The sequence below is a fragment of the Erithacus rubecula genome (genome assembly GCF_903797595.1).
Source record: "Erithacus rubecula genome assembly, chromosome: 17".
Taxonomy (NCBI): Eukaryota; Metazoa; Chordata; class Aves; order Passeriformes; family Muscicapidae; genus Erithacus; species Erithacus rubecula.
Window position 1 is genome coordinate 10013557 of NC_136669.1, and position 24394 is coordinate 10037950.

General features: G+C 40.7%; 1 protein-coding gene across 1 annotated transcript in view; it reads left to right on the forward strand.

Annotated features, from left to right (window-relative positions):
- The window catches only part of GRIN2A (glutamate ionotropic receptor NMDA type subunit 2A), a 151977-nt gene that overhangs the window by 116336 nt on the left and 11247 nt on the right, over positions 1 to 24394 (forward strand). Inside the window, 2 exon segments of the mRNA XM_079320716.1 lie at positions 3352 to 3512; positions 16589 to 16776. Of these exon segments, the coding sequence (XP_079176842.1) occupies positions 3352 to 3512; positions 16589 to 16776 (349 nt within the window).

A 24394-nucleotide genomic window follows, 5' to 3' on the forward strand; every position in this document is an offset into this window, starting at 1 on the left:
AGGGTAGGCAGCCATGCACAGAACTGCTTTGCAAAGTGTTGATGTGCTGGGGTTCTCCATGCAAACACACGGTCCAGGAGCTTCTCTTCAGCATCAGCAGGAGCCCTTAATGATGCCACTGGCAGTCTCCTTGTTTATGCAAGATTCACAGTGTTCTTGTAGCCTTGGCTATCTGTTCCTGTGCCCAGGGTGGCACAAGGTATGCAGACCCTGAGATGTGTCAGTGTGGCAGCAGAGCAGAGGGCCAAGGGCAGGATGGGCAGGGAGGGAGAGCTGTGAGCCCACCCTGGGACACTGCCCAGCATCACCCCTGCTGTGCTCCCTGCTGTCCCTGCACTGCAGGGCTGATGGTCACAGGGACACTCCTGGAGTGACTGGTAGCTGGATCACAGTAGGATCACAGGTCAGAATGCCAGGGTCCCATCTGGTCAAAGAGGAAAGGAAAGAGTTCAAATATTGGTGTTCTTCTGTCACTCCAAACGAGTTGCAATTGCTGCTGTCAGTTTTACTGTTTTCTGCTATTTTAGTAATGTTTCCCACAGTTCCTTTAAAATCTCCAGAACAATAACCAACAGCTGGTCTCAACACCAGCCTTCTCAGGCAAGCAAGTAAATCTTTAAGTCAGTATGTAATGTTTCTGAAAGATCACTTAGCTGTCTTAATGAAATTGCCAATTTTATTAAGGCATGTAGAAAAAATAAAAGTGAAAGACTGGAGTTCTGTTGCCATGTGTTACAGTTCAGGGAGAGACAAGAATGAATTGGCCACTCTTCAGAATAACAGTAGATCTCTCCACTATGATTCAAACAAGGGGCTTGTGCATTCAGTTCAAGAATTATGCCCATTATTTAAAAGATCAGCATTTCATGAATTGTCTAGGAAAAAAATTGTTTCCTAGCAAACATGATATATTTTGTTTCTCATCATGGGACTTCAGGAAAAATGAGTGCATGCAGAGCCTTGATATTTTTTTTTCTTTTCTTGTCTCTTGTCTGCCACATAGATCTTTGCTGCAGTCACAGTGACAGTCCCACGTGCTTCTCCAGGATGTGGCAGTTCATGGATATAAGTTTAATATTATTGATGAAAACTTTATTCACCTCATATATGTGTGCAGTATTAATAAAAAGATTTAAACCTCTTTCTTCCTTACAAGTAGTCTGTGAGCAGGCAGTAGTAGCAGATGATGGTTTCAAAATTAATCTCTTTTTGAGTGATAAAATTTGTTGGTTGGTGCCAAGGAATTATAGTCTGTAGATGGGGTTTGGAACTATTAATCTGCTTTTTAACTCTGTGACTTTTGAATGAACATGGGTTTTTTATTCATCCTTCTCTTCTGCAGAAATATTTTTGTCTTCCATGAATGTTCAATTTGAACAGATGTGTTAATTCTTTCAACTATTCCTATGAGAGGAAATGCCTGCCAACATCCTAGATTCATATGAATGTTCTTGAAAAGTGAGACTACTTAAAACCAAACTCCATTTTGAAATTAGCAGAATACTCCACCATAACATCCCTATTCCCCCAGTTCCCCTGCCATTCCCCCCTTTTTCCTGCCATACTGGGAACTGAGCTTGCAGAATGCTCACCGCAGGTGAATTTCCCAAAAATTCTAGCACCAAAAGGGGCAGCCAGTCTTACAGGTCCTGAAATTGTCAGTGTTTATTTAGTTATTTTTTCCAGTTCTATTGACTGGCAAATTTAGGAGAGACATGAAGCCATCTCAATACATCAGAAATACATTATCTCCAGATATAAATAAAGTGATAGCAACCTGTATTTGTATCAGTGGAATCTATGGACATATATTTAAAAGCAGGGTTTGTTTCAGTGCTGCATAATAAACTCAGAAAGGGAGATGGCAAATATAGACTAAGAATCATGAGTAGTGTACAGTGTAATTTTGGTGCATGGGTCAATTACTATGTGTAAAAGTAGTAGCAAAGTTATAATTTAAACAGTAAAGCTCTGAAAAGGGAAAATGAGGAAAGTAAGACATCTGTTAGCTAAACTAATAGAGGAAAATAAGAGTTCATTCCTTTATGCTTTGTCAAAATATGCTTAATTAAAATGAAGCATTTAATTGTAGTTCTGTAACAAGAAAATGGTGTTGCAGCAATATTTTCACAGTCAAGGTTTGATGGAATTGAAAATACTCCCAGTTTTTTTATAAACCCATTTGTATTCTCTTTGCAAATTGGCACTGGATCTTGGGAATTCTTGAGGCCCTGAGACCAAGTGTTAAAAAGAGAAATATTGAATATGGAGCCCCAAAGGAATCAGGAGCTGTATAAATATGAGGGATCTCTTGCAGCCCAGGATATATAGATTGCTCTTCTAACTTCAACAACAAAAACAGAATGTATTTTCCTGTGGAATTTATGGGTGACTGGTTTTATCAATGCTCAATTCAATTTCCCCATTAGCCAATAGTTCCTCTAATCTGAGTGACCTTTTTCATTTCTTAGGGACATTTAATCCTAAATTGTCACTTGGTTTTTAAAGGAAGATGTTGAAAAGGTGCATTTACAATTTTCAGGTCTGTTCACAAAAAGTTTATGTGAGATTATTTGAAGGATTGCCAGGTGTGAAACCTGAATGTGCCCTGAGCTATTGCCATTCCTTTGCAGATACCCCTGGCTGCTTCATCTGTGCTGATGCAATAGTGATAGAGTGAAATTGTAGAATAAACCTATATGCCCTCCAGCAACTGGTCCATAGTTTTTAATGATAGGGATGAGCAGGGGCAGGGATTATAGGTGTGAGAGCTCCAGAAGCCCTTCTCATACCAAGCTATGTAGTTGCTGGGTCCCTGTGGAAGTTGCAAGAGGTTTTATTCCCCTCCAGTCATGGGTGGAAGGAAAATCCCTCACCTGCCTCTCCCTGGCACCCTCCAGAACTGGGGCTTTGAGCTCCCTATTGATTACTGTGGATGATCCTTTTCCCATCTTCCTGGGGGGAATCACAATGTCCCAAACGAGATGGAAGTGTGAAATTATTACCAACAAAATCCTCTTTTCCTTTGGTTGCAGTTTACCAGTGTGTTTGGGTTCCCTAGAGAGATGTTGGCAGATGAGGATCTGCTCCAGTTTCTGCTGTCCTGCCACAGTCCAAAGCATGGGAGAGGGTCACATTTGGACCTGGTTTTACTTTGGGTGTAGATTACAGTTAGTGGGAAATTCAGTTAGTGTGAAGACAGTTTCTGGTGTACTAGACCTGAATTACCCCACAGCATTTGTCTAGGAGAAATTTGAGGCAACTTTCAAACTTCTGTCTTTTTCAGCCAGAAATTGCCCTTCTTCACCTTTTGGATGCCTGAAACACTTTGTTTATCCCCTTTATCTCTAGTTTCAAAGGCCACATGATTATTCACCTCCTTTTCGGTTTGGAACGGTCCCAAATGGAAGCACTGAGAGGAATATCCGAAACAACTACCCTGACATGCACCTTTATATGACCAAGTTTAACCAGAAAGGAGTTGAAGATGCCTTGGTCAGCTTGAAAACGGGGTGAGTTTCTTCCCATGGTTTTTAAAGAGTGCTGTAAGAAACACAGAACTATTGATCTGCACTTACTGTGGTACTGAACAGACTGATGTCAGGCTGTTGTGCAGTATATGCCACCTTTTTTTCCCAAGTGCACTGTACAGTTATCAAAAAAGGAAAATGATTGACTGTGATTTCTATGGTTGTTTTAAAATTACATGGTAGCTTCAATGTCCTATGAGAAGTAGTTTCAAAGGGCAGAATTAATGTTTTTTAAATTTGAAGACAGTACTATCTCTTGTTATCTTGGCTGCCTAATCTTGCTTCTGACAATCTTGGTAAATATCCTGGTAAATATAATTGTCCTTCTTTCCTAAGATCTGAGATTTAGACTTGAGTGCCCTCCATCCTTTTCTCTCTGAAGTAGCCCAATCTGCCTGGTTGGACAAAGAGATAAATTTCCATTCTTAGTCCTCTGAAGGTATGAGAGTGACTCATTGCTCATATCATTATTCATCTGGGTGACAGGAATCTGCTAGCTCCAAACATTTAGTCTTGATAGCAACATAATATTTGTTAATAGTACAGTAATAATAATAATTTCTCAATGTAGGCTTTTTAGGTTTTGTTTTGAAGTGAGAAGTCACTTTAGTGTGTTTAAGTATAGGTATTCTAGGGGCTGTTTCAAGGAACATTTCTCCTGCTGTTATTTAAAGTGAACCCAGGACACGTTTCTTCCTGTACTGAAATACCCTGTTACTTTTGATCCTTTTTGAGGACCTGCTTATCCTTTTAATTTTTACTCCCCTTCTGCCAAACTTGTATGGACGTTCAATGTATTACTTAAACAAAACACCTTGAAAACCCAAAATCTTTCAATAGAGTGAAGATTCCCTTCTTTTAAAAGTTATCCTTCCAGCTGTTCCCTTCTCTTCTGTCTCCTTGCTGCTGTCTGAACTCTCTGCCCTCATTTCTCCAGGCATTCTCAGCTGGCACTTCCCAGGCCTGGCTTGTCCCATCCCAGGACAGATGTGTAACATTGCATGACATCAGCCTTGCCCAGGGGCTTCCAAACTGCAGCTCCTGCTCTGACCCAGCCTGTGCAACTCACATTTCCTGGGTGACAGCTGAATCCTGCCATTCCTGCTGGCAGTTTTGCAGAAGGAGGTGTCCTGATTTCAGCCATTTGTAGGGCTTGTTCTGTTGGATGGACAGTTTATTTAGGGGATGTATACTGCTTGTACTTTTCACCACCCATTTGTGCTACTGAAAGCCCTGAAAAGCTGCTGTTAGCTTGAAAATCAGGCCACTTGTCAGGCACTTGAGAAGGGAAGGGAAAGGGAGGAGGCACCCTGGCTGCAGGGTGGCTCAGGATGCTCACTGCAGCCCAGGCTGGCTGCTCCTGGGCCAGCTGATGGTCCTCCTCAAAGGCTTTGCTCCTTTTGACAGCACCAACTATTTCTTTTGGACAGATTCCTTTTCCTTGCTGAAGTTTCTTTCCTCTTCTGAGTGATTTCTCTGTGTGCACACCCCCAGGTGTCTGCCTTGTTCCCCTTGACTGGTATTTCTGTAGCAGATGGCACAAATAAACTTCTGGGTCAATACAAGTAGCTGCTACCTCCAGCTGTGCTCCTTGGGATTTTGTCTGGTGGCACCTGCAGGAGGATTGAACAGCAGGGTCTCAGCTGCTTTCAGACTCATATTCTTCAAAAGAATTTTTTCTTTTTCTGCCAAATTTTCTGTTCTTCAGCACACAGAACTGTATCTTCTTTCTCTCTCCTTCATGATTTCATTGACCAAATTCTTTCTCTCTTCCATGTAAAATTTGCCCTTTCATCTTTAACTAGACTTGAGGAAGTCTGGTTGAGACATCTTTAACTTCCTTGCCTGCCTGCTTCACTGGATTCCATGATATTTAGTACATCTGGTCCCATGGAGTCTGTTTCTGTAGTTCTTTTGTGGATGACTCATCTCTTCTTCCTCAAACTGCTTCTGCTTCCAAACACATATATCATTACCATTTGCCTCTTCAGTGTGTGTGTTCTGTTCACCTTATTACAGCTAATTTCTCTCTTTTCATCTTTATCTCTTTCCAAAACTATTCCTGTACTTTTATCTTTTTATTTTTATTTTTTTCATTCTTATCCTTGGGGATACAACAAGCAACTTTCCTTATGCGTGGTAAGATTTGCTACTTCTGCACAACTTTTGAAAATGAGCTATCTGATAATTTTAGTCATAGTCTATAGACTGAGAAGGACTTGCAAAGAATCTGGTTGGTAATTGCTCCTGAGAGTTAAAATAAATATGAGCTGTGTTATCCCTGAAGAGTGTTTGCATAACCTGTATTTCCAATCTCACTTTAAAACTACTTTTGCTTAATTGAAGACAGGAGGTTTAGTTCCTTTTAATTACTTTTGCATAGTGTTTGATTCTAATTTCAAGATGGAGCAAAAATACCAGCAATGAAGCAATGCTTAATGACTAAATAATGCCATACATGTGGCCCTTGTGATCAAAATAGAATGAAATTATAAAGAAGGATCTTGTCACAGTTCAGTCTGGTTTTGCTGTATCTCAAACAAAGTATTTTGATCAACTTTAATTAGAATTAACATCCTGAGATGTATTGGAAATATCTTGATCTTTGAAACCATTGTATTTAATACGTAGTATTATTGAGTTGAACTGGAAGAAAAAAGTGGGAAGGAGACAAACATAAATTTTCAGATGTGCAAGATGCACGGATTTCTAAAGACAAATTAAAAACCAAATTGCTATGGGTTTTTTGGTTTGCTGATTTGTTTTGGGTTTTTTTTTTTTTTTTTTTTGTGTGGTTTTTTAAAAAATCTTGCTTTCTTTCAAGAAGTGGAAAATCAGCTGCTTCAGTGGCCAGAAAAAGCCTAGGGAGGGAGAAATAGGATAGAAATACGTATCAAACAAATGGTATTCCTGCCTTTATTTCCTGGTCAGGTGTGAGGGTTAGGTAAGACTTGTGTTGGAGTGTTGCTGCACATGCAGAGGTGAGTGTGCTGGTGTGTGTGTCTGGGAAGCCCTGAAAGCATACCCAGCCCCTTTCTGGTTTCATCTTTAAGAGCTGAAGCTGGTACTGTTTCAGAAATTAATGAACAAGGAAAGCATCTGCCTCTGTTTTTTTTAATTAGAACAAGCAACTTCTCTGCATGGGCAATAGACTTGGACCTATCTTGTTCAATTAGCATCAAAAATGTTTGAGATCATCACCTGGGAAATGCTGCAAATCGAAGTGGAAGTGAGGTTTTTGTGTTAGTCTGACATTGACATTATACTTACTCTCAGGTGAATCCCCACAGGGGGCTCACTGCAGCTTATTCCTGAAGGCTTGTTGCCATAGGGGTGAAGGCAAAGTTATCAGCTTTAGTGGTTTCCCCTCTCTGATATGAAGTCAACCTTTACTTCTGAAAAGATCTTAAAATCTGTAAGACTCAGTAATATCCATCCTTTGTCACTAGGGTCTTGTTTCTGAGATTCACAGATGTATTTCTCATGAAGCTGCTGAAACTCCGTTTGTATTAATTAAATGTGTCAGTTTGCAACCAGGCCTGTTAAAAAGGAAGATCTTGTTATTGAAGTACTACTTAACAATTTTCAAAATGGCAAAATATTGTCCCTCATCCAGTGCAGTTAGCTACTGAAAGTAATCTTGATCTTATAAGCTTGTCAAGAAGTGTTCTTGTGTTTTTCACTAAATGTCATGCATTTAAGGGATCAGGTGGTCCACATGTGCTGTGCTACGTGCAGAGTTTCAGACTGTTCCTTAGGCAGGACCAAGCTCAGGGCTTTGTGGGGTTTTGTTCCTTAATGAGAGCAGAAATGGCAGCTGCTGCCCTGGGCATTTCTCAGAAGAGCAGAGTCTCCAAGGCATTAGCTAATGTGTTCTTGGTGGGAGCGTCCGGCTCTGCCAGAGCTCTTGAGATGTTTATTGATCAAACACAGCCTTAAAAACCCATTGCAAGCATTTCTGTCCATGCTGCATTTAATTGATCTACATTTCTGGAACCCTCTGTACCAGGCAGACAGATCCTATTGATTGTGCTTCTTGAGGAGAGAATGAGCTCCCAAATAGGAAGTTGTTAATTATTGTGTTATGTTGCAGTGGCTTTTTGGGTGTGCTTCCTTCTGTTTGCCTGGCTATATTTTTCCTGAAGAGATTATAGTTAAGTAATACCATCTTTTTGCAGGCAAAGCAACCTTCCAGTTGCAGTTCTGTGGTGTGGGTTGTATGAGGTCATAGCCCCTGAGTTTGCACGCAGTGTTTCTATTTGTGGCTGTAAAACTGTCAAGAGGAGAAGTTGCAATGGTAATCAACTGGAAATGCATTTCATGTTCTCACCTTTGCCCCAGCACATCTACAGTGGCATATAGTCTAGGATTTAACTGCTAATGGCTGAAATGAGAAAATTTAATTGGGAGAGGCTCTTTTTACTGTAGGGATAAAATGGGAGGTGTTTGCTTGCCTGTTGCCCATCACTTCCTTTCAAGGCTGCTGCAGGAATGAGTCCCTGGTGTTCCCCAGGCAAGCAGCCCCTGTGCAGCTGCAGATCCCCTGGCTGTCATGAGTGCTTTACAGCTTTTATTGCCAGCCACAGCTGTGACTGTATGTTCAGGGACTTGATGTTAAGGTTTACTGGGGACTTCATCTGCCTTCCTGCTACAGACAGCAATGCTTGTGTTACACATCAGCTGAGCACCTTATTCCCCATCCTCTCTGGCATGCTGATGGAATGACAGAGCTGCTGTGGTGTCAGTGTGTCTGCACTGCCACAGCCACAGCAGGAATGGCCTCAGCTGTGCTGGGCTATCAGATGGGAAGGGTTCCATGCCCATGATTTGTGAGCTGCTCCTGGCCTGCAGGCTGTCCTGAGCTGCCACTTTGAAGGGACACGTGATGGCTGTGTCCTAGCATCCTGTAATGACAAGATGCAATGCCAGCAGAAACACCTGGAAGCAAATGGCATGTGCAGTTATTTTCTCCCTGCAAGCTCACTCTCCCATGTGAAAAGAACATAATTATTAACATGTTTTATAGAATTTTAAAGTACTAAGCTGAGAGAGTGCAGGACAAGACCCCAAAAGGCCCTAATGGCCTTTTAACCCCATCTGTGAGTTTATTGGCCTGAATTGGATTTTTGTTGTTCTCACAGTGATTATAAATTATCCAATTCACAGCTTTGCACACTCTGTTATTTGTTGAACAAATACAACCAGGTCAGAGGCTGAGCTGGCAGCTTCTACAGCGTGGCACAGGCATGACCAGGGGGCAAACATCCCTGCTTCCCTCAGCTGCAGCACAGTTGGGATTGTGCCCAGCAGGTGCTACTGCTAATTAGGACTGCCAATTAAGCTAGTGATGTGCCTAAAGTTAAAATCAAGCACAACTTGTCTTTTAGGAAGCCAGCTGACATCTCTCCACTTCAATGCAAAACCAATTTCAATATTTTAATTTTATTTTTACAGAATTTTTACAGAAAATTGTCATCAAAATTTTCACCAAAGGAAAAGCTTCCTAGTTTTTGTTCTTTTTTGTGGTTCATACCTTCTCACCTCAAAAGAGGAGGGCAAGCTGTGAGACAAGTTGTCTGTTTGAAAGAAAAATTATATATTTTCATTTTTCATTAAAAGCACTTCATTATTCTCATGGGGATACAATAGCAGCTCACAACCAGAACTCACAGAAATGTCCAAATCTTTAACCAAATTTTTAAGAATTTACCAGGGATGGTTAACTCTGAAGAGTGTTTGAGGGAAAGAGGAAGAGGCCTGTAGGCAGCATGAGATATCTGTAGTCATAATAATTTATTGCTTTCAAGCCTCCAGGACACCTGTTAGGGTACATGGAGAGAGAGCACTGTGTATGGGGGTCTCATCATACAAACACAGGGGAAGCATCAAAGTCACAGAGCAAAGATCCTGAACTACCTGGGAGAGACAGATGTTTGCTGTGCTCCAGGGTGTCTACTCATCACTATCAGTTTTGACAGTAAGCACTAAATTATTATACAAATACAAATACACTTCCCTTAAAACTGTCTGAAGGAGAAAAATTGTGAATAATGGCTTCCTTTCTGACTTTCTGTTAAAAAAAAGCTCTGCTAAACAGTTTAGCCCATTCAGGATTTTCTGTCCTGGCTGACCAAGTTCAGACAACTTCTGCAATCAATAACTTCATTTAATTTGGCATCAGATGGCTGGGGTAACTTAATTTCAATTTACATTATGATGCTTTCTGTGGTGCTTTAATCTAATATATGTTTCAGTGTTCACTCTAATGTTCATTTTGGCATTTTGCTCAGCAGGGAATGATTTCCAATGGATGTTCCAGCTGTAGCCACACAAGCTGAGAATTGGAAAGCTGGTTTGCAATTGGGCAGCTGCTGCCTGTGCCAGAGAGCTGCAGAGATGTGAAAACATTTAGATTTGCTGTTTTATGTAGGAACATTTTTCAGAGGGATCTCTTCACTCCAGTATCAATTCTGAAATCTAGTATCTTAAAAGGATGAGCACAGCTTTCCTGCTTTTACTGCTGAAGTGAGCAGAGTTCAGCACTACAAGCTGCCAGCACAGACATAAAGACTCCTATGGCATTTCCACTCATGGCAGGATTTTCTGGCATCAGTTTTTCTGATGGCTGATTCCTGTTTCCCCAGAACTTGCTGTCCTTTCAGGAAATGCAGTTATTCTCATGTTCTTGTAATTCTTACATTTTGGGGAATTTCTTCATGGTCAGAAGATTGCTTCTTTTGCCATTTCTTTTTAAAGAAAGAAAAATAAACAACTCTCTTTCTCCTGTTTACCTGATGCATAGAAATTTGACTCTAGGAAAAAAAATTACAATAATTTATTTCCAGTTACTTTACTCAGTACATGAATGCTCTCCTGGAGGTTTTTTTTATTTTTCTTATTGCCTTTTTTTTTTTTCTTTTCCCCAAAGGTTACTTCCTTTGTCTCCATTATAACTTTTTAAGGCTATGCTAGTCTAATATCTCTAAATATTACTAATAGCCTGGAAATAAAATAAGCAGGTGGAAGTAGCTGTGTGCCATCTATCCCTTATTCTTTTCAGAAGCTATTCTGAGTTTTAGTCTTCATTTCTTTTGGGGTTGAGATCAGGTACTTGGTGAGCCATGCTGAATTTATCCTTCATTATGCTATTGTAACTGGGACAAAACCTTTAATCTAAAAATATATTCCCCCCACTCAGCTCTTCAAATTTTGTGTTTTGATAAACTGATGTGTTGCAAAAACTTCTTGGCTTGGCTTCTGAGATATGAAGTGGGACAATCTTCCATTGTATAAATTAATCATAAAGGCTCACTAAATTTTCCATTAGTTTGTTGCTAAGGGAAATGTTTCAGGGGCTGGGAAGGTGGGAGTGCAGAGGGGGTGGATGGAGCTCCCCTGAGTGAGGAGGGTGAGTGTGCCCATCCAGGTGACCAAGCCAAGGGAGGTTCTCAGCTGGGATTGCCCTGACAGGTGAGGTGAAGCCTCCACAGCCTCTCCTGGTGCTGTTAATGTCTGTCAGACCCTGCTCTTTCCAATTTTGTCTGTGTTTCCTGTGTGAAGATTGAAGTGAGGATAATTTGAGTTGGGAGAAAAGCTGAAAGCTCCTTGTGTGCTCATCAGCTCATTTAACTGGGTTGTACTTTGCTGACCTGTGTTGTTGCAGGGGCTGGTTGTTCAATTTCCCCCTAATGAATGGGCAATATCAAGATGTCAAGAAATCCACTTAGTGTGTGTGAAGTTCAGTTCTGTGAGGAGCCATTTGAATATGTACTGAAAGATAAAGTCACTGCTGGTGATGAAGTGCATCAGATAACCTGAAATGAATTTTAGTCAAAACTGTAAGAGAAATCAACATGCTAAAGGTTAAATATCTGCCTTTGCTCCAGCTGTATCAAAGTGTCACTTCAGAGATTTCATGGAAGCCTCATCTTCAGAGCAGCATCCTTTCCCTTTGATTGCTGTGTCATTCCATAGTGACCTTTCAGCACTGGATCCCCAGGACACAGAGTGACACAAATGATGCTGTCCCTCACTGCTCACTCTTGGCATACTTTCTTTTATCTCTTCTGTGGAGAATAAAGGGATGAAATGAAAGTTTCTGATGAAAATCCATCAGCTCTTACAGACAGTATTTTGCACTTGCTGCCTTCCCAACAATGCTATTGGTGATCTGTAAAAATACATGCTTAAATTTAATCCAGCCTTAAGTGGACACCTTTTTTTTTTTCTTTTTTTTTTTTTTTTGCCTAATGTCCTTGTGGCTCCAGAACTACTGAGCAGATTGTCATTTTAAATTTTTACTTCTCATTCAATCAAGAGAACATAATCATTGAAGGATCATGTAGTTGGTTAAGGAAGCAAAGGAACATTTTTCAACTGTGTTATACTTCTATTGTAAAGTGACTAATAAAGGAGATTTGCCTCATCTTCCTTTTCAGTTTTCATCATAGGAATTTTATAAAAAAGTTGTGCCAATAATGAGGATGAGGAAAATTATAGGGAAGCATTTTCATCTTTTCTGAAATTGCTTTTCTGTACCTTTTCCTCTAACTTAAAATTTCTCTATGCAGGCAATTTTGCATGTGTGCAGCACTGCTTGAGAATGAGTTTTTGCAGTAGCTATTCTGATTTTTCAACTCTTATCCTTCTTGATGAATCATAAATGTTTAGTTATGGGACTGTCCACACTTATTTTTCATGTTTCTCCCACTTCAAATTCTTACATTCAGTAATGCCCTTTTGGGTTTTCCTAGAACTATTCCAGTTCATGATTTCATAGCACCTGATGTTCTCTGATGTTGTGGGATAAAATTTTCCCCACCCCCTTTCCCCTTGGTATGAAGAACATTTGCCTTTGTAGTCACTGTTATATAAATATTCCAAACTGTTTATTCTTCCTTCTAGCCAGGATTATTGCAGTGGTTCTGAGGAAGTTTGCAGAGCTGCTGTTGCTCAGATGAGTCACAGCTCTGTGGTGCTGCCCCCCTGCACTGGCTGCAGGTGCCTGGCCTGTTTCACCAGCTCAGGGCACTTGTGATTCTTTCCCATTCTTGATTTGATAGTTCTCTCTTAACTCTCTAATATTTTTTACCAGTTTATTTAAACCTCCACAATGTGACAGTGCTTTTCGCTCCTGGTGTGGCTGCACTGAGCTGACAAGTTAATAGTTCATTAGTAAGTGAATAGTTCATTAGTGCATGAGGCTTGCAGGAGGCTGGAGCCTCTCTGGGTGCGTGGTCCATGCTCAGTGTGGATGCTGCTCTGCACTGAGGCTGTGTCCTCAGCAGCAGCATGCTCAGCTGTGCAGCACACTGCAGGTCTGCTGCCACAGGAATCAACACCTGGGGCTCACCAGAGTCTGTAGAAAGAGCAGGGAGGGCTGGAGGTCCAGGCTTCCAGTCCTGGAGAATGAAAAGGATGGGCTTCTGTGTGCAGCAGTCCCTGCCGTGCACCCAGCCTGGCATTTCCAGCAAAGCCCAGCAAAACAGCAGCTGTGCCTTTCCCCACACAGTCCTGGCAGGAAGGAAAGCCCTCTGTGTTCCCAGCAGCCTTCTGGCCTGCACACATCCCTGCCTTGTCTTCCTCCAGGGCTGATCTCACTGCCAGCTTTGCAAGCAGCTCAGAAAGGGTCACATTTTTGGAATTGCCCAGATTCCGCTGTCTCCATTTTTGGAAACACTAATTGAGAAATGTTTATAGTTATCTGAAGGTTCTTAAAATTTTGGAATGTCAGAAATTCACCTCCTAGTAATGGAAAGTTGGGTCCCCTAAAATCTGAGAGCTGCAGTTGGGGCTTGTTCCTCCCTGCCCACGCTGCAGGGGTGCAGAGTGTTCTGGAGCTTTGCAGAACACTACTTCTGCAATCAGCATACGAGGAAGAGATGATTAAGCCTTGAGAGGTTATAAGAGTTATGTTGGAAATGCAGAAAATATATTCTGAATATAAGTTTGTATTTGTGGACACCAAGAGTTTTTCAAGGCAATCCAGTTTTGATTTACAGTTAAGACATTGGGCAGCTGCTGACAGCAGAACCTTCAGCTCTCAGCATCTGTCAGAAAAGTACCTCATGTTTTTAAATTGATTTGTGTAATGGGATTTGTTGTGACCTTATAGGAGTAGTATAGAGCAAGTCCTCAAAAGTAAATCCTTCTGCATCCTCAGAACCTGTTCCATGTGTGAGCACTGCACTGATCCCAGACTCCTGGGGAACTGGGGAGGTGCTTCCACAGCAGTGAAACTCTGACTGTGCTTTGTCTTTCTGTCCCAAGGTTTTGCTACAGTGCTCAGTAACCAAGGAGAAAAACTGCATGTGAAGAGTGCAATTTCTGAGGTAGCACAAGACTTTTGCCCTGGAGTCTTTAGCAAAGAGATCTTTTTCCTTTTCATTTTTGACTGAGACTGTTTTGACAGAAGAATAGCTGACTCTTTATATTTTCTCTGTGTTTAACAGCATGTGTTTCATGTGCTTGCATTGCAAAACTGTAAATCCCAGAATAAACAGATGACAAATTCCAGAGTGTGTTTTAAGTTGTCTGGTTGCAGCAGTGTCTGTACCCATGGAGAGAGCAACACCTCCCAGTCCCTGAGCTGTGACATCCTCTGAGAGGGGCAGAGTCCTTCCTTCCCCACAGATAACTGCAGATGTCAGTGTGTGAGCCTGGCTGTATTGATTTTGGTAACTGTCTGCTGTAGATCAGAAAAGCTGCAATATCCTGAGGGTACAGCAAGCAGGTTTGTGGGGGGGCTTTTTCCATTGTGAACCTACCCAAAGGATACAGATTTTTGTTTTTGTTTTCTATACAAGCAAAGATAGTCTCTGAAGTGCTGCACCAAAGCCCATCTTTTAGAAAATTCTGATCTTATGTTGAGGTCTGCAGACTTGGGTAATGCCCCAGCACCATCTTGGCTCTTTCCAGTTTAATTACCCCCAGTACCATGTAGCCATCCATGTTTTATTTGGATATATGTATGGATTGAATTTGTGACATCGCCTACCAGATGTTTAGTGATTTTCTGCATATTAAATTATCCATTTAAAGGAAGGAGGAAACCAGATTTTGAGCATTAGTGGAGTTAATCTGACTTTTAAAACTGAAGGTTACACCAAGTGAATTTCAGAGAAGAGGAGAAAAGCAAAAGTACTGATGGCTCAACTTTTTTTAATGGTCGCATGAACCATCTCTACTCTAAATTAACCACTTCACTAAATTTCAATTAGAAGACTTGAATGGTGACTGTTGGGATAAATATCCTTGAAGGAAAGCAATAAAAACAGTGATTAGTGACAGGAGCTTCACTTTTTCATGACAACAGACAAAATCCAACAACTTTATTCTCTCCTGGTATTCCTCTTGGTTTAACATGAGATAAACACAGGTTTTAAGTGCTGCATTTTTGGTATCTTACAGTTCTGAAAAATTTAGGGTTCTGTTGATTGATTATTTATGAATAAACTTTGAATCATGATACACATGAAAGCTTGTTGGGGATTTTTTTTTTCTGTCACTGGTAAAAATGTGGTATGTCTAGGTCTTGTTCCATTCTGTGGATATAAATTAAAAGCTTTATCAGCATAAACTGATTTAAGCTTAGTAGAAAGTGTGACTCCAAGACTTCATAACAACAGAATTCACAACTGGTGCATGCTGATATAATGTAATTGAAGCTGATGCTGTTGTACCTGTTTGTGCTGCAATACATTTATTTTTATAGCTGTCTTCCCATGGAGACAGGCCCCCACTGTTGGTGGGCAGTGTTGTGCCAGCTGCAGCCCATCAGATCTTCCAGCAGTGCTGCACAGTGATGCTCTATCCCCCACACCATCCAATTGTGTGGCTGTGTCCTTCCTGCTTCCTATGGGATGCACAGATGCTGGGAAGGGAGGGTGTGTCACTGGCAATGGCGTGGTTTGGTTTTGTGTCATTCAGTGAGGCTGGAGCTGAGGCCCCACAGCTTTCACCTCTTGCAGTAGTGTAGGCTGTTGCTTTTGTGCAAGTAGTACAAATCTTAAAAGGTTTTGGCTGCAGATGAGGGCAGTAATGCAAAATAAAGTTTTATCTATTTCTTTTTGAAGTTTGCATATGAATTTCTGGCAGTATAAGAATGCCTTTTCTTTGACTGTGATCTGCTGCTGTCAAGTGATTGTTCTTCCAAATGGCCTCCTCTTCTTACATGTGCATTTTCACTGCCTTCATTGGGGAAACATCCATGCACCTGCCTTATAACTTGCTTTACAGTGCTTCTGAGAAGGTATCCCTGGAGGACATTGCTTCTTTTCCTTTCTTTACTGAGTTTGTTTTCCACTCCTGTTGTGTTCCCTGTCTTCTTTGGAAAATGGGATTATCCTATTCTTCCATTTTTAGGTAGATGGGGTTAAAGGCCTAAACTTTTTCATTAGTTCCTTTCTTCCTCCTGTGCTCCAGATACACAAATAATATGTTTGGAACTATGAATAGTCACATTTAAGTCATATTCTATCATATTTAAGTGGGATTTAGGTAGCTCTATGTGATATGCTTCAGTATCTTCCCTTGTCTTATCAAGGACTTAACCTCCACCTCCACTGTTTTTTTTTTTTTTTTTTTTTTTTTTGGAAAGGGAAGTAAAACAAGGGTGTGTATGCAAAACTGTTGAACATTTTCAGTCTCCTTCAGTATTTTAAATAAACAAATTTTCCATTGTTTATTGTTCAGTTCTCGGTTCTCTGTTGTCATTTTCGTTGGTTTTGGAGAACATCTTGCATCTCAAGATATTTATTATCCATACTGAGAGCAAAGATACAAAGATACCAGGGCAAGACATTTTGTAGACTGGTTTCTCCTGCTCAGTATTTTTTAACAGCATCCCTTAAAATAGAAATGCAAAACTATGTGTCCTACTTTCCCCTCGCTAAAATAGATGCCTTTTGTTAATTTTAGATACAGCAGAGCAGGATATGTAATTAATGATATCAAAGAGTCCATATGATATTCAACAGGGTCCCAACATCAAGGACAAAAGAAGTATGACAACAGCTGTCCCTAATGATTGGTTTGTAAAATGTTTTCTTTCATTTCAGGAAGTTGGATGCTTTCATCTATGATGCAGCAGTGCTGAATTACAAGGCTGGAAGAGATGAAGGCTGCAAACTTGTCACAATAGGCAGTGGGTACATCTTTGCCACTACTGGCTATGGGATTGCTCTCCAGAAAGGATCACCTTGGAAGAGACAGATTGATCTGGCCCTCCTTCAGTTTGTGGGAGATGGTAAGGACCAAGCTTTTTTCCTTTCTCTTCTTCCTCTATGTGTGTGCAGTTTGTTCAGTTTTAGCAGCTCTGAGCCTGCTAGTACTGTTCTCTTGAAGTCTTTAAAATTAAAAAAAAAGGTAAAACAAAGTAAAATTACTTCTTGGTGCTGAGACAGGAATTCTTCTCCACTCAGTTCTAACTCAGCTCACTGCCAAGGGCATTGGCCTCTATTTTCAGAAAGTGCTTTCATATACATCACAAAGTAAAACTTTGAGAGCATTTATACATTTATTTATTTCCCTTATTTTTGTCTCTGAGCAATTCCTTGGTAGATGAGTTATGTTTCAGCATGACTGTTCTGCTATTAAAAAGTGTTTAGCTGAGTTCTGAGCCGATGTGAGTGATTCCTAATCTAGGATGGATTCATTCAAACTTCTGGTAAAAGAATGCCTATGAAATTGAATTAGGGTGACTTGTTTCATTGTACTTCAAACAAATATTTTTTATTCTAACACAAAATAGAAGAACTCTACATCCTCTTGGCACTTCTGCCCTGCAGTAGAAAACTTGCTGCACATCTTTGATATATTTGAAAACAGCAATGATGACTCAGTCTTCACATAGGGTATGAACTCCTTTTTGATTATAGAAAGCTTCGTGTTTCATCTGTGCAAGTAAATAGAGATATGGTAATTAAAATTTTTCTGTGGTATGACTGATTAAATCCTCTATCAGATTGGAATATATGTGCATTATATAATCTGTAATTTGGTTTTTTACATGCATGTGTGTGTTGACTTGGCATTTCTGTATCAGTGAAAGAGAGGTCTTTATCAGATGATGAATATGGGTTTGATTTCACCAGTAACGAGCAAGTGAGGGTAAGAATGGTGAATTTCAGTGCCATAGGAATGGCAGAGAGCAGAACTGAGCATAGTGGCCTCCTGTTCCATAAACCCCAGGATGCTAATTTTCGTGGGGCAGACAATGAGTGTGTTAGTCTTCCAGCACATGGGTTTTACTTCTATTATTACACTAACAACTGGAAGAGGTGTCATCATCACAACTGATGCATTTTGTTTGGTGTATATATGGGAAGAATAGTGTCATCATATCCATCTGTTGGATTTAGAGAGGCTCATGGAACAAACCTCACTTATTTGGGTGAAGAAAGGGCTAGATGACTTGCAGTGGCTGCCTTTCAAATAATCACATATTCTTGAATTTTATTTTCTGTTTGTGTAATCCTGTTAGGAATTATTAGGTGCTATAATTCTGAGCCATTTTAAATCAGAGAAGTTGAATTATTGGTCCCATACTAAAGAAGAAGAAGCTTCTGTAGCCTGAAGGAGGATCTAAGTTGTCTTTCTCAGTGTGGGCTAACCCCTGTAGATGTAGCCAGAGCAACAGTTGGGTTTTCATTCCTTTCACTTTGCATTTCCTTCATGCTTATTCCTTCAGCATTTTTGATACTTCTCATTCAAGGCAAAAAATTTAATCACAGCAATGAAAATAAATTAAATAGAAGGGAAAGCACTTGAAGATATTCAAGAAAAAGCTCTTCAAAATACTGGAGGTGCTGCATTTCTATGCTTCACCTCAAATCTGACTATCAGGTACAAGACAAAGTGTGAGAGCAAACTGTGAAAAGTCTTACCCTGTGTTTGCACTTTGACCATTGGACTTACATACAGAATAGCAATAGATACAGGGAACACCCAGGTGCATGAAACCTCATTATGAAATGTCTGCACCCTTGCTTACATTACTTTTCTCTTGTGAAGGATCCCTAAATTTGCTCAGAAAATGGTGTGGGCTCTAGAAAAGAGAATAGTAGTTGGACATATATGATGTCTGGAAATTATGGTAGGTATGTTTCTTTTAACCCCAGTACTGTTTTGTACCTTTCTCACTTTATTGTCTCACAGGTCTAGATGACCATTTTCAGGAAAAAAAACCCCAACTACCATTGCATTTCCACCAAATGTGGGATAAAAAAAAAGGAAAAAAATCATCAAAAAAGCCTTAACAATGACATTTCTTCTACTGAGTTACAAAGTACATTGCAGGTGAACTGGAACTAAACACCAAGAAATTAAATGTAAAGAGTAATTGCCCGGAACTAGCTCGACCTGATTTTGTAATCCATGTCTAACTTCAGTAGTTCGATGGATAATCTTTTTAGCTGTGCACTTACTCTGTTTTGGTGAACTAGAAGGGGTGAACCCAGAGTTCACACCAACATTACTTTGCTGTATCACTAAAAATCTCTTTGAAGTTCTCTAGATTGAGAGCAAGTATGGTTGGGGGGAAAGTTTCATCCTAAGAGAGTACTACTGGGAAAGCCCCAGTGGAGCCTGAATGAGATTGTTTAAATAAATAGGCAAACACAAATGAAGGCAGAAATCCTTCACGTGTATTGCTTCTGTAGAATGTATTATTCTCAAAGACTAAGCCTGTAAAACAGCAGAGCCCCAAGTAGTGTTAAATCATTCTTCAGTATGTGTAATCAGCATTCATCAGGGTATGGAATAATTTCAGTGAGTGATTGTAAACCTAATGAGTTCCGTAACTACAAGAAAAGAAATTCTAATGCATTCAACAAACACAATTTCTTTATATGAATAATATGCTAATAAGAGAAAAAACCTTTTTAGATTATATTATATACTTGGATAAGAGCAAGTAATTTGTGTAAGAGTATATCTGATTGCTCATACAAAAAGCCATGATCTCATATCTTTTTTACATTTACCTAGCACTGAAATGGCCTTTTGAAATGTATTTTAGAGCTTCCAATGTCCTCTGCAGGTCTTTCTCCTGTGATTTTTCTCATTTGATTTTTCCCTTGCTTCATCTATACCATTCTTCTATCTAAGCCAGTTCACTTACACATTGAAATAAATATTTGGTGCAGTAGATAGGAACCTCTTCCCCCTTCCTTGCTGATGTAAAACATACAACTGAAGAATTAATTGCTTGTTCCTGCAGGGGCATCTTTTCATACTCCTCAAAGCATGATGCTGTTTCTGCATTAAAGCCAATGACTTTGAACCCTCTTTTTAATCTTGTTGGCACTGGGAAAAAAAGTTAAGTAAATACAGAGGGATGTAGGTTTGCATTAGGGATAACTTCAGTCTGACTGGGTAGTTTACCTGTATGTTTCTACATGAATAGTGTTCCCAGCCTGAGGATAGTTCTACTGGGTAGTCCAATTATCAATCTCACTGTGAGAACAGCTCTGAAGTCTCAGTGTAAGAATGAAGGCTACAAGATGCCAAATTTGTTACTCTAACAAAGAGGAAAAGAGACAGAGGAAAGAATGATGGGAATGAATTGCTGAGGAGTTTAAAGAATAACTTCGTAATTGTCTGAAAAGTATAATTATGCTCAAAAGGTTTCATCCCTTAGTCTGTTTAAGTTCACATATGTAACCCTGCTCATGGGAAGCTGAGATGAATAGGCAGCTGTTGGTATAAGATTAATTGCTTTGGCATTCTGCATCTTTTTAACAGAAAGAGTTAGGAGTTGCTTTTTATTGTATAAGGGATATGAGTGAAGTGCATTGCTGTTGAATTTCTGGCTTTGTTCTTTTTGCTGTCTGTACAGCACATCTCATTATCTGCAGAAACTTTGAGTTGATGATTAGCATCTGCAGCTTTGTTGAAGATAGTTGATCATTGGGATGATTCTCTAAAGCCCAGTGGTGATTGTGCTGCCTTTTTTGTCCTGCTGTGGTTACAAGATGAAAATTCCATTGTTTTTTAACAGAGAAATAAAAATATTTTTACTGAGACACAGAATATCAATTTTCTGTTGAGAAAAAGAAGCACCCAGGAGTTCAGAAGCAACTAAAATGATACGGCTGCTAAGAAACAGCTCCATCATTTTGTTTGGATCTTCCGCCCACAGCCACAGGAATGTGTCAGAACAGAAATGCCTGTGCTGAGGAATCTCATGATCCGTGCTTGGTTTCTTTGCTGAGCCTCTGTGGAGCAGCTGGGCAGGCTGATGTCCCCAGCACAGGGTGCTGGCAGCTGTCCCTGCTGTGCACAGGGGCTGGGGCACGGCCAGCAGCATCCAGCAGCAGCGCTGGGGAAAGTGCCCGTGCTCCAGCTCCCACAGATGGAGCTCTGGGCAACTCTCTGCAGGCCCACGGGTTGCTGATATTCCTCTGGCTTGGGCCATTTAAAGAGTGGCACTTTTTCTAAAAATATCCTGCAAAATCATTTGCGAGGCATTGGTTCTGAAACCCATAGCGCTGTCTCTAGGATTTGGTGTAGAACCACTGGAGCATAGAAAGTGAGGAGAATTTAGCTTTCTCTTTCTCTCTTTTTCTTTCAGTCTTTCTCCCATTTCTTTTTTTTTTTTTTTTTTTTTTTTTTTTTTTTTTTTTTTTTTAATTGTGAGAAGATGAGATTATTGAACTACAAATGACAAAGCTGCTTCAGAATTGAGACAAGGAGGGGTTCTGAGTGTGAGTGAGATGGAGAGAAAGACAGCAAGGAGCCTTTAGCTGTGAGGGATTCAGCAGAAGAGAGGGATTAAACACTTGTGGCAGCAGAAATGGTTGGATATAAGGATCAGAAAGCAATTGAGTAAAGAGAACAGTTTTGGGGAGGATTGGAGAATACCAGCCAGCTGGCCAGGTTATGCATCTGCTCATCTGAGGTATTTGTAATGTATTGCACTACCTGCAGATTAAGAGCTCAGTTCAAAAGACAGTGTGGGAAGAGATCTCCAGGAAGAGGGAAGATGGTGCAGCTGCATTAAGCCCTTAACCCTTGAAGTTGGAAACTTTAAAGCAATTAGAGAATCAGAGACATGAAGAAAACTGGTTCTGGTCTGAGTTTCCAGAGTCTGTTATCCCTTCCTAATAACTTTCAGTTCTGGTTAATCTTCATGTGCTTTTAGGGCAGCTTAGTACACTAAGAATTGTTTTCCTGGGTGGATAATTGCTTCCCAGTCCTTAGGGATAATAGGTAACTGTGGAAATGAGATTTGCCCCCTTACATCTGGAAGGGGAAAGCTCTTTGCTATTTTTTTTTCATATTTTAGCATAAGCCTTCCAAATCACTGTCTAGATTCTAAGGAAGTGTAGCAGTGTGACTCACACAGGCTGTTAAAGCCCAAGAAGGAAATACGTATGTGATTATAAGGACATATTTTCAGTGTGTGCTGCTCAGGCAGAATACACCCACAATCCCAGTGATTTTCTGTTTATATATTTAGTGTCCTCCTTAAGCAGTGGGTGGAACAAATGTGACTGAAGAGTGTGAGTGTATAAGTGGAGGGCGTTTGTGTAGCTGAACAAGAGTTAGAGGGATTGTAATATTGAAAGTCGTGCTTAGCAGTTCTGTTAATTCATCCTTAACTAATGGGGACATGCAGAGTGGAGTCATTAGCTCAGTAAGTTTATTGCTGTCAGTCATCTGTGTTCCTCTTGCTATTTTTACAGGCGGAAATAACTCAGAAAATAAGAGTAAGAGAGATTGTTTTGGGGGATCCAGGCTGAATTTGAAAAGTTGCTGTGCTTTTATATAATCTCATCTCTGAAACATTCTGTATGGATCATATAACTGGGTCAAATTGGAATTGATGAGTTTATTGAACCAAATGCACATCAACCCATTTGGCTGCCGACCCTGCTATTCAGGGAGGGAAACACCCTTTTATTTTAGAGTCCCCAAGTGGTGGGGTGCTATCCTTCTTTGTCACTTAGGGGGAGTTCTACTAGAGTAAATACAGAACAGTCTGTCCCTAAATTTGAAAACTACCTTTTGTCCAGCCTGAATAATCAGATGATTCTGTCAATGCTGCCAGGGTCTTTTGAAGATGATGCCCTACATCAGACCAGTGTGAGTCTATATATTCAACCCTCCTGTTCACCATCTCTACTCAGTACAGGCCAGTTTGCTGTGCTGACTGCTCAGGCTGAGCCTCAGGGCAGTGCTTTGCACAGAGCCCCTGTCACTGCCACCAGCAGCCAGCTCCTTTGGCACCTTCTGCTGTGACACATGTGCTGAGATCTGCCAGTGACCTGCTCCTGGACGTGCCTTATGCAATCCCAGGGAGGTGCTGACACCAGAGGTCTGCTGTACTTAACACCAAAGCAACAAGGGTGCTGGGCTGCAGCTCTGCTTTCCCCTTTGGACATCCTCTCCTCCTTTGGCCCAGGATGTGCAGACTGCACCAAGCAGGGATGGTTGCAATGCATGACACAACACAATATATGGGAGAATTAATTTTCCCAGACAGCTCTCAGTGGTGCTAGGCAATGTGTTTTGGAGCCAGGGGTGGGTGACTGCCTGTGCAGCTGCAGCTGCTGATACAGCTGCTGAAGGGTCTGGCAGTGTGCTGCAGGTGTGCCCAGCACTGGGGTTCCAGTGCTCAGGTACTTGCAGGTGCCTGTGCGCCATGGAAACAAAAATAATCTGGGGAGAGCAGTAACCCCCCTAAAAGAGTCCCAGAGAACTGACACATCTCAGGAGCCAGTGACAGACTGCAAAAGGGCAGTGTCAGCTGAGCAGCCAGGGAGAGGTGGCACAGCCTGCAAAGCACCCTGATAAGGAAAAGCATGTAACTCTGCCCTTTAGACCGTATTGTTTCTGTGTCTGGATAATGAAATTTTTATTGTGACAAAATTGTTTGGGGGACACAGTGGGCAGTTGATCAGTGCTTCCCAGGATGATAACATGTGAAATAGGCCAGAGGAGTTTATGTAGAAATAAAGGCCCTTGTGGGATATTCAGGCCAAATGGCAAACTGGCACGTTTCCATGCAAATAGCAGCCAGAGCAGAGAGCTCCACAGCACAGAACAAACCCAGGAGGAGCAGAGAGGGATCAGAGCAGTTTGCACTGTAACCTAAACCCATTGTAAATAGTGCTGAATTACCAGTGAGAGAGCTGAAATGTTGCAACTTATTGGAGTGTGTTTTGAATGAATACTGCAGATACTCAACATTGCTTTAACTATGGATTTTTAAAGCACTTGTTTGTGCTCATTGTTGCACTATAAATGAAGCAGATCTTTTATGATATGGTGATATTGAATTTTGAATATCTCTTAGTGCAGGAATCATGTAGGCATTTGTGAGTTTTCCAGGTTAAATAGATTGTGGATGTGTTAAACAGAAAACCACTATTTTTTTTTTTTTGTTAAATACACTGTGACTCTTCATTCTCTGGTCCTGTGCTATTGTCATGATGTACTTTGCTGCTGAGATCTGCAACTATTTATTTACACATTAATCTAGTCCACACATGAATGAAGGTAGGAAATGATTGTGGCATTACTTTCCTTTAGTAAGTGCCTGAGGTGAAAACAAAACTCCTTAAAATAAGTCTGATTAATCTTTATGAGTAACTTGAGACCCCCCATTGGATGCAGGCTTGAACTCCATTAATGCTGAGTTCAGTGAGGCCTGGCATTTACGGATATTGAGGTTGCTGACTTAGATTTCCAAAGTCTGTTTTATGAAATATTTGGAGCTTCCACTTGCTAATGAGTATTATGCACACACAGGGATGACTGAACTTTCCAGTGCCTGGTAATCACAAATTGCTGGCCTTTAAATTTGCCAAGTGTAATATATTGCTATAGGTGTCATCACCTTACACATTCAGCTCAAAAGT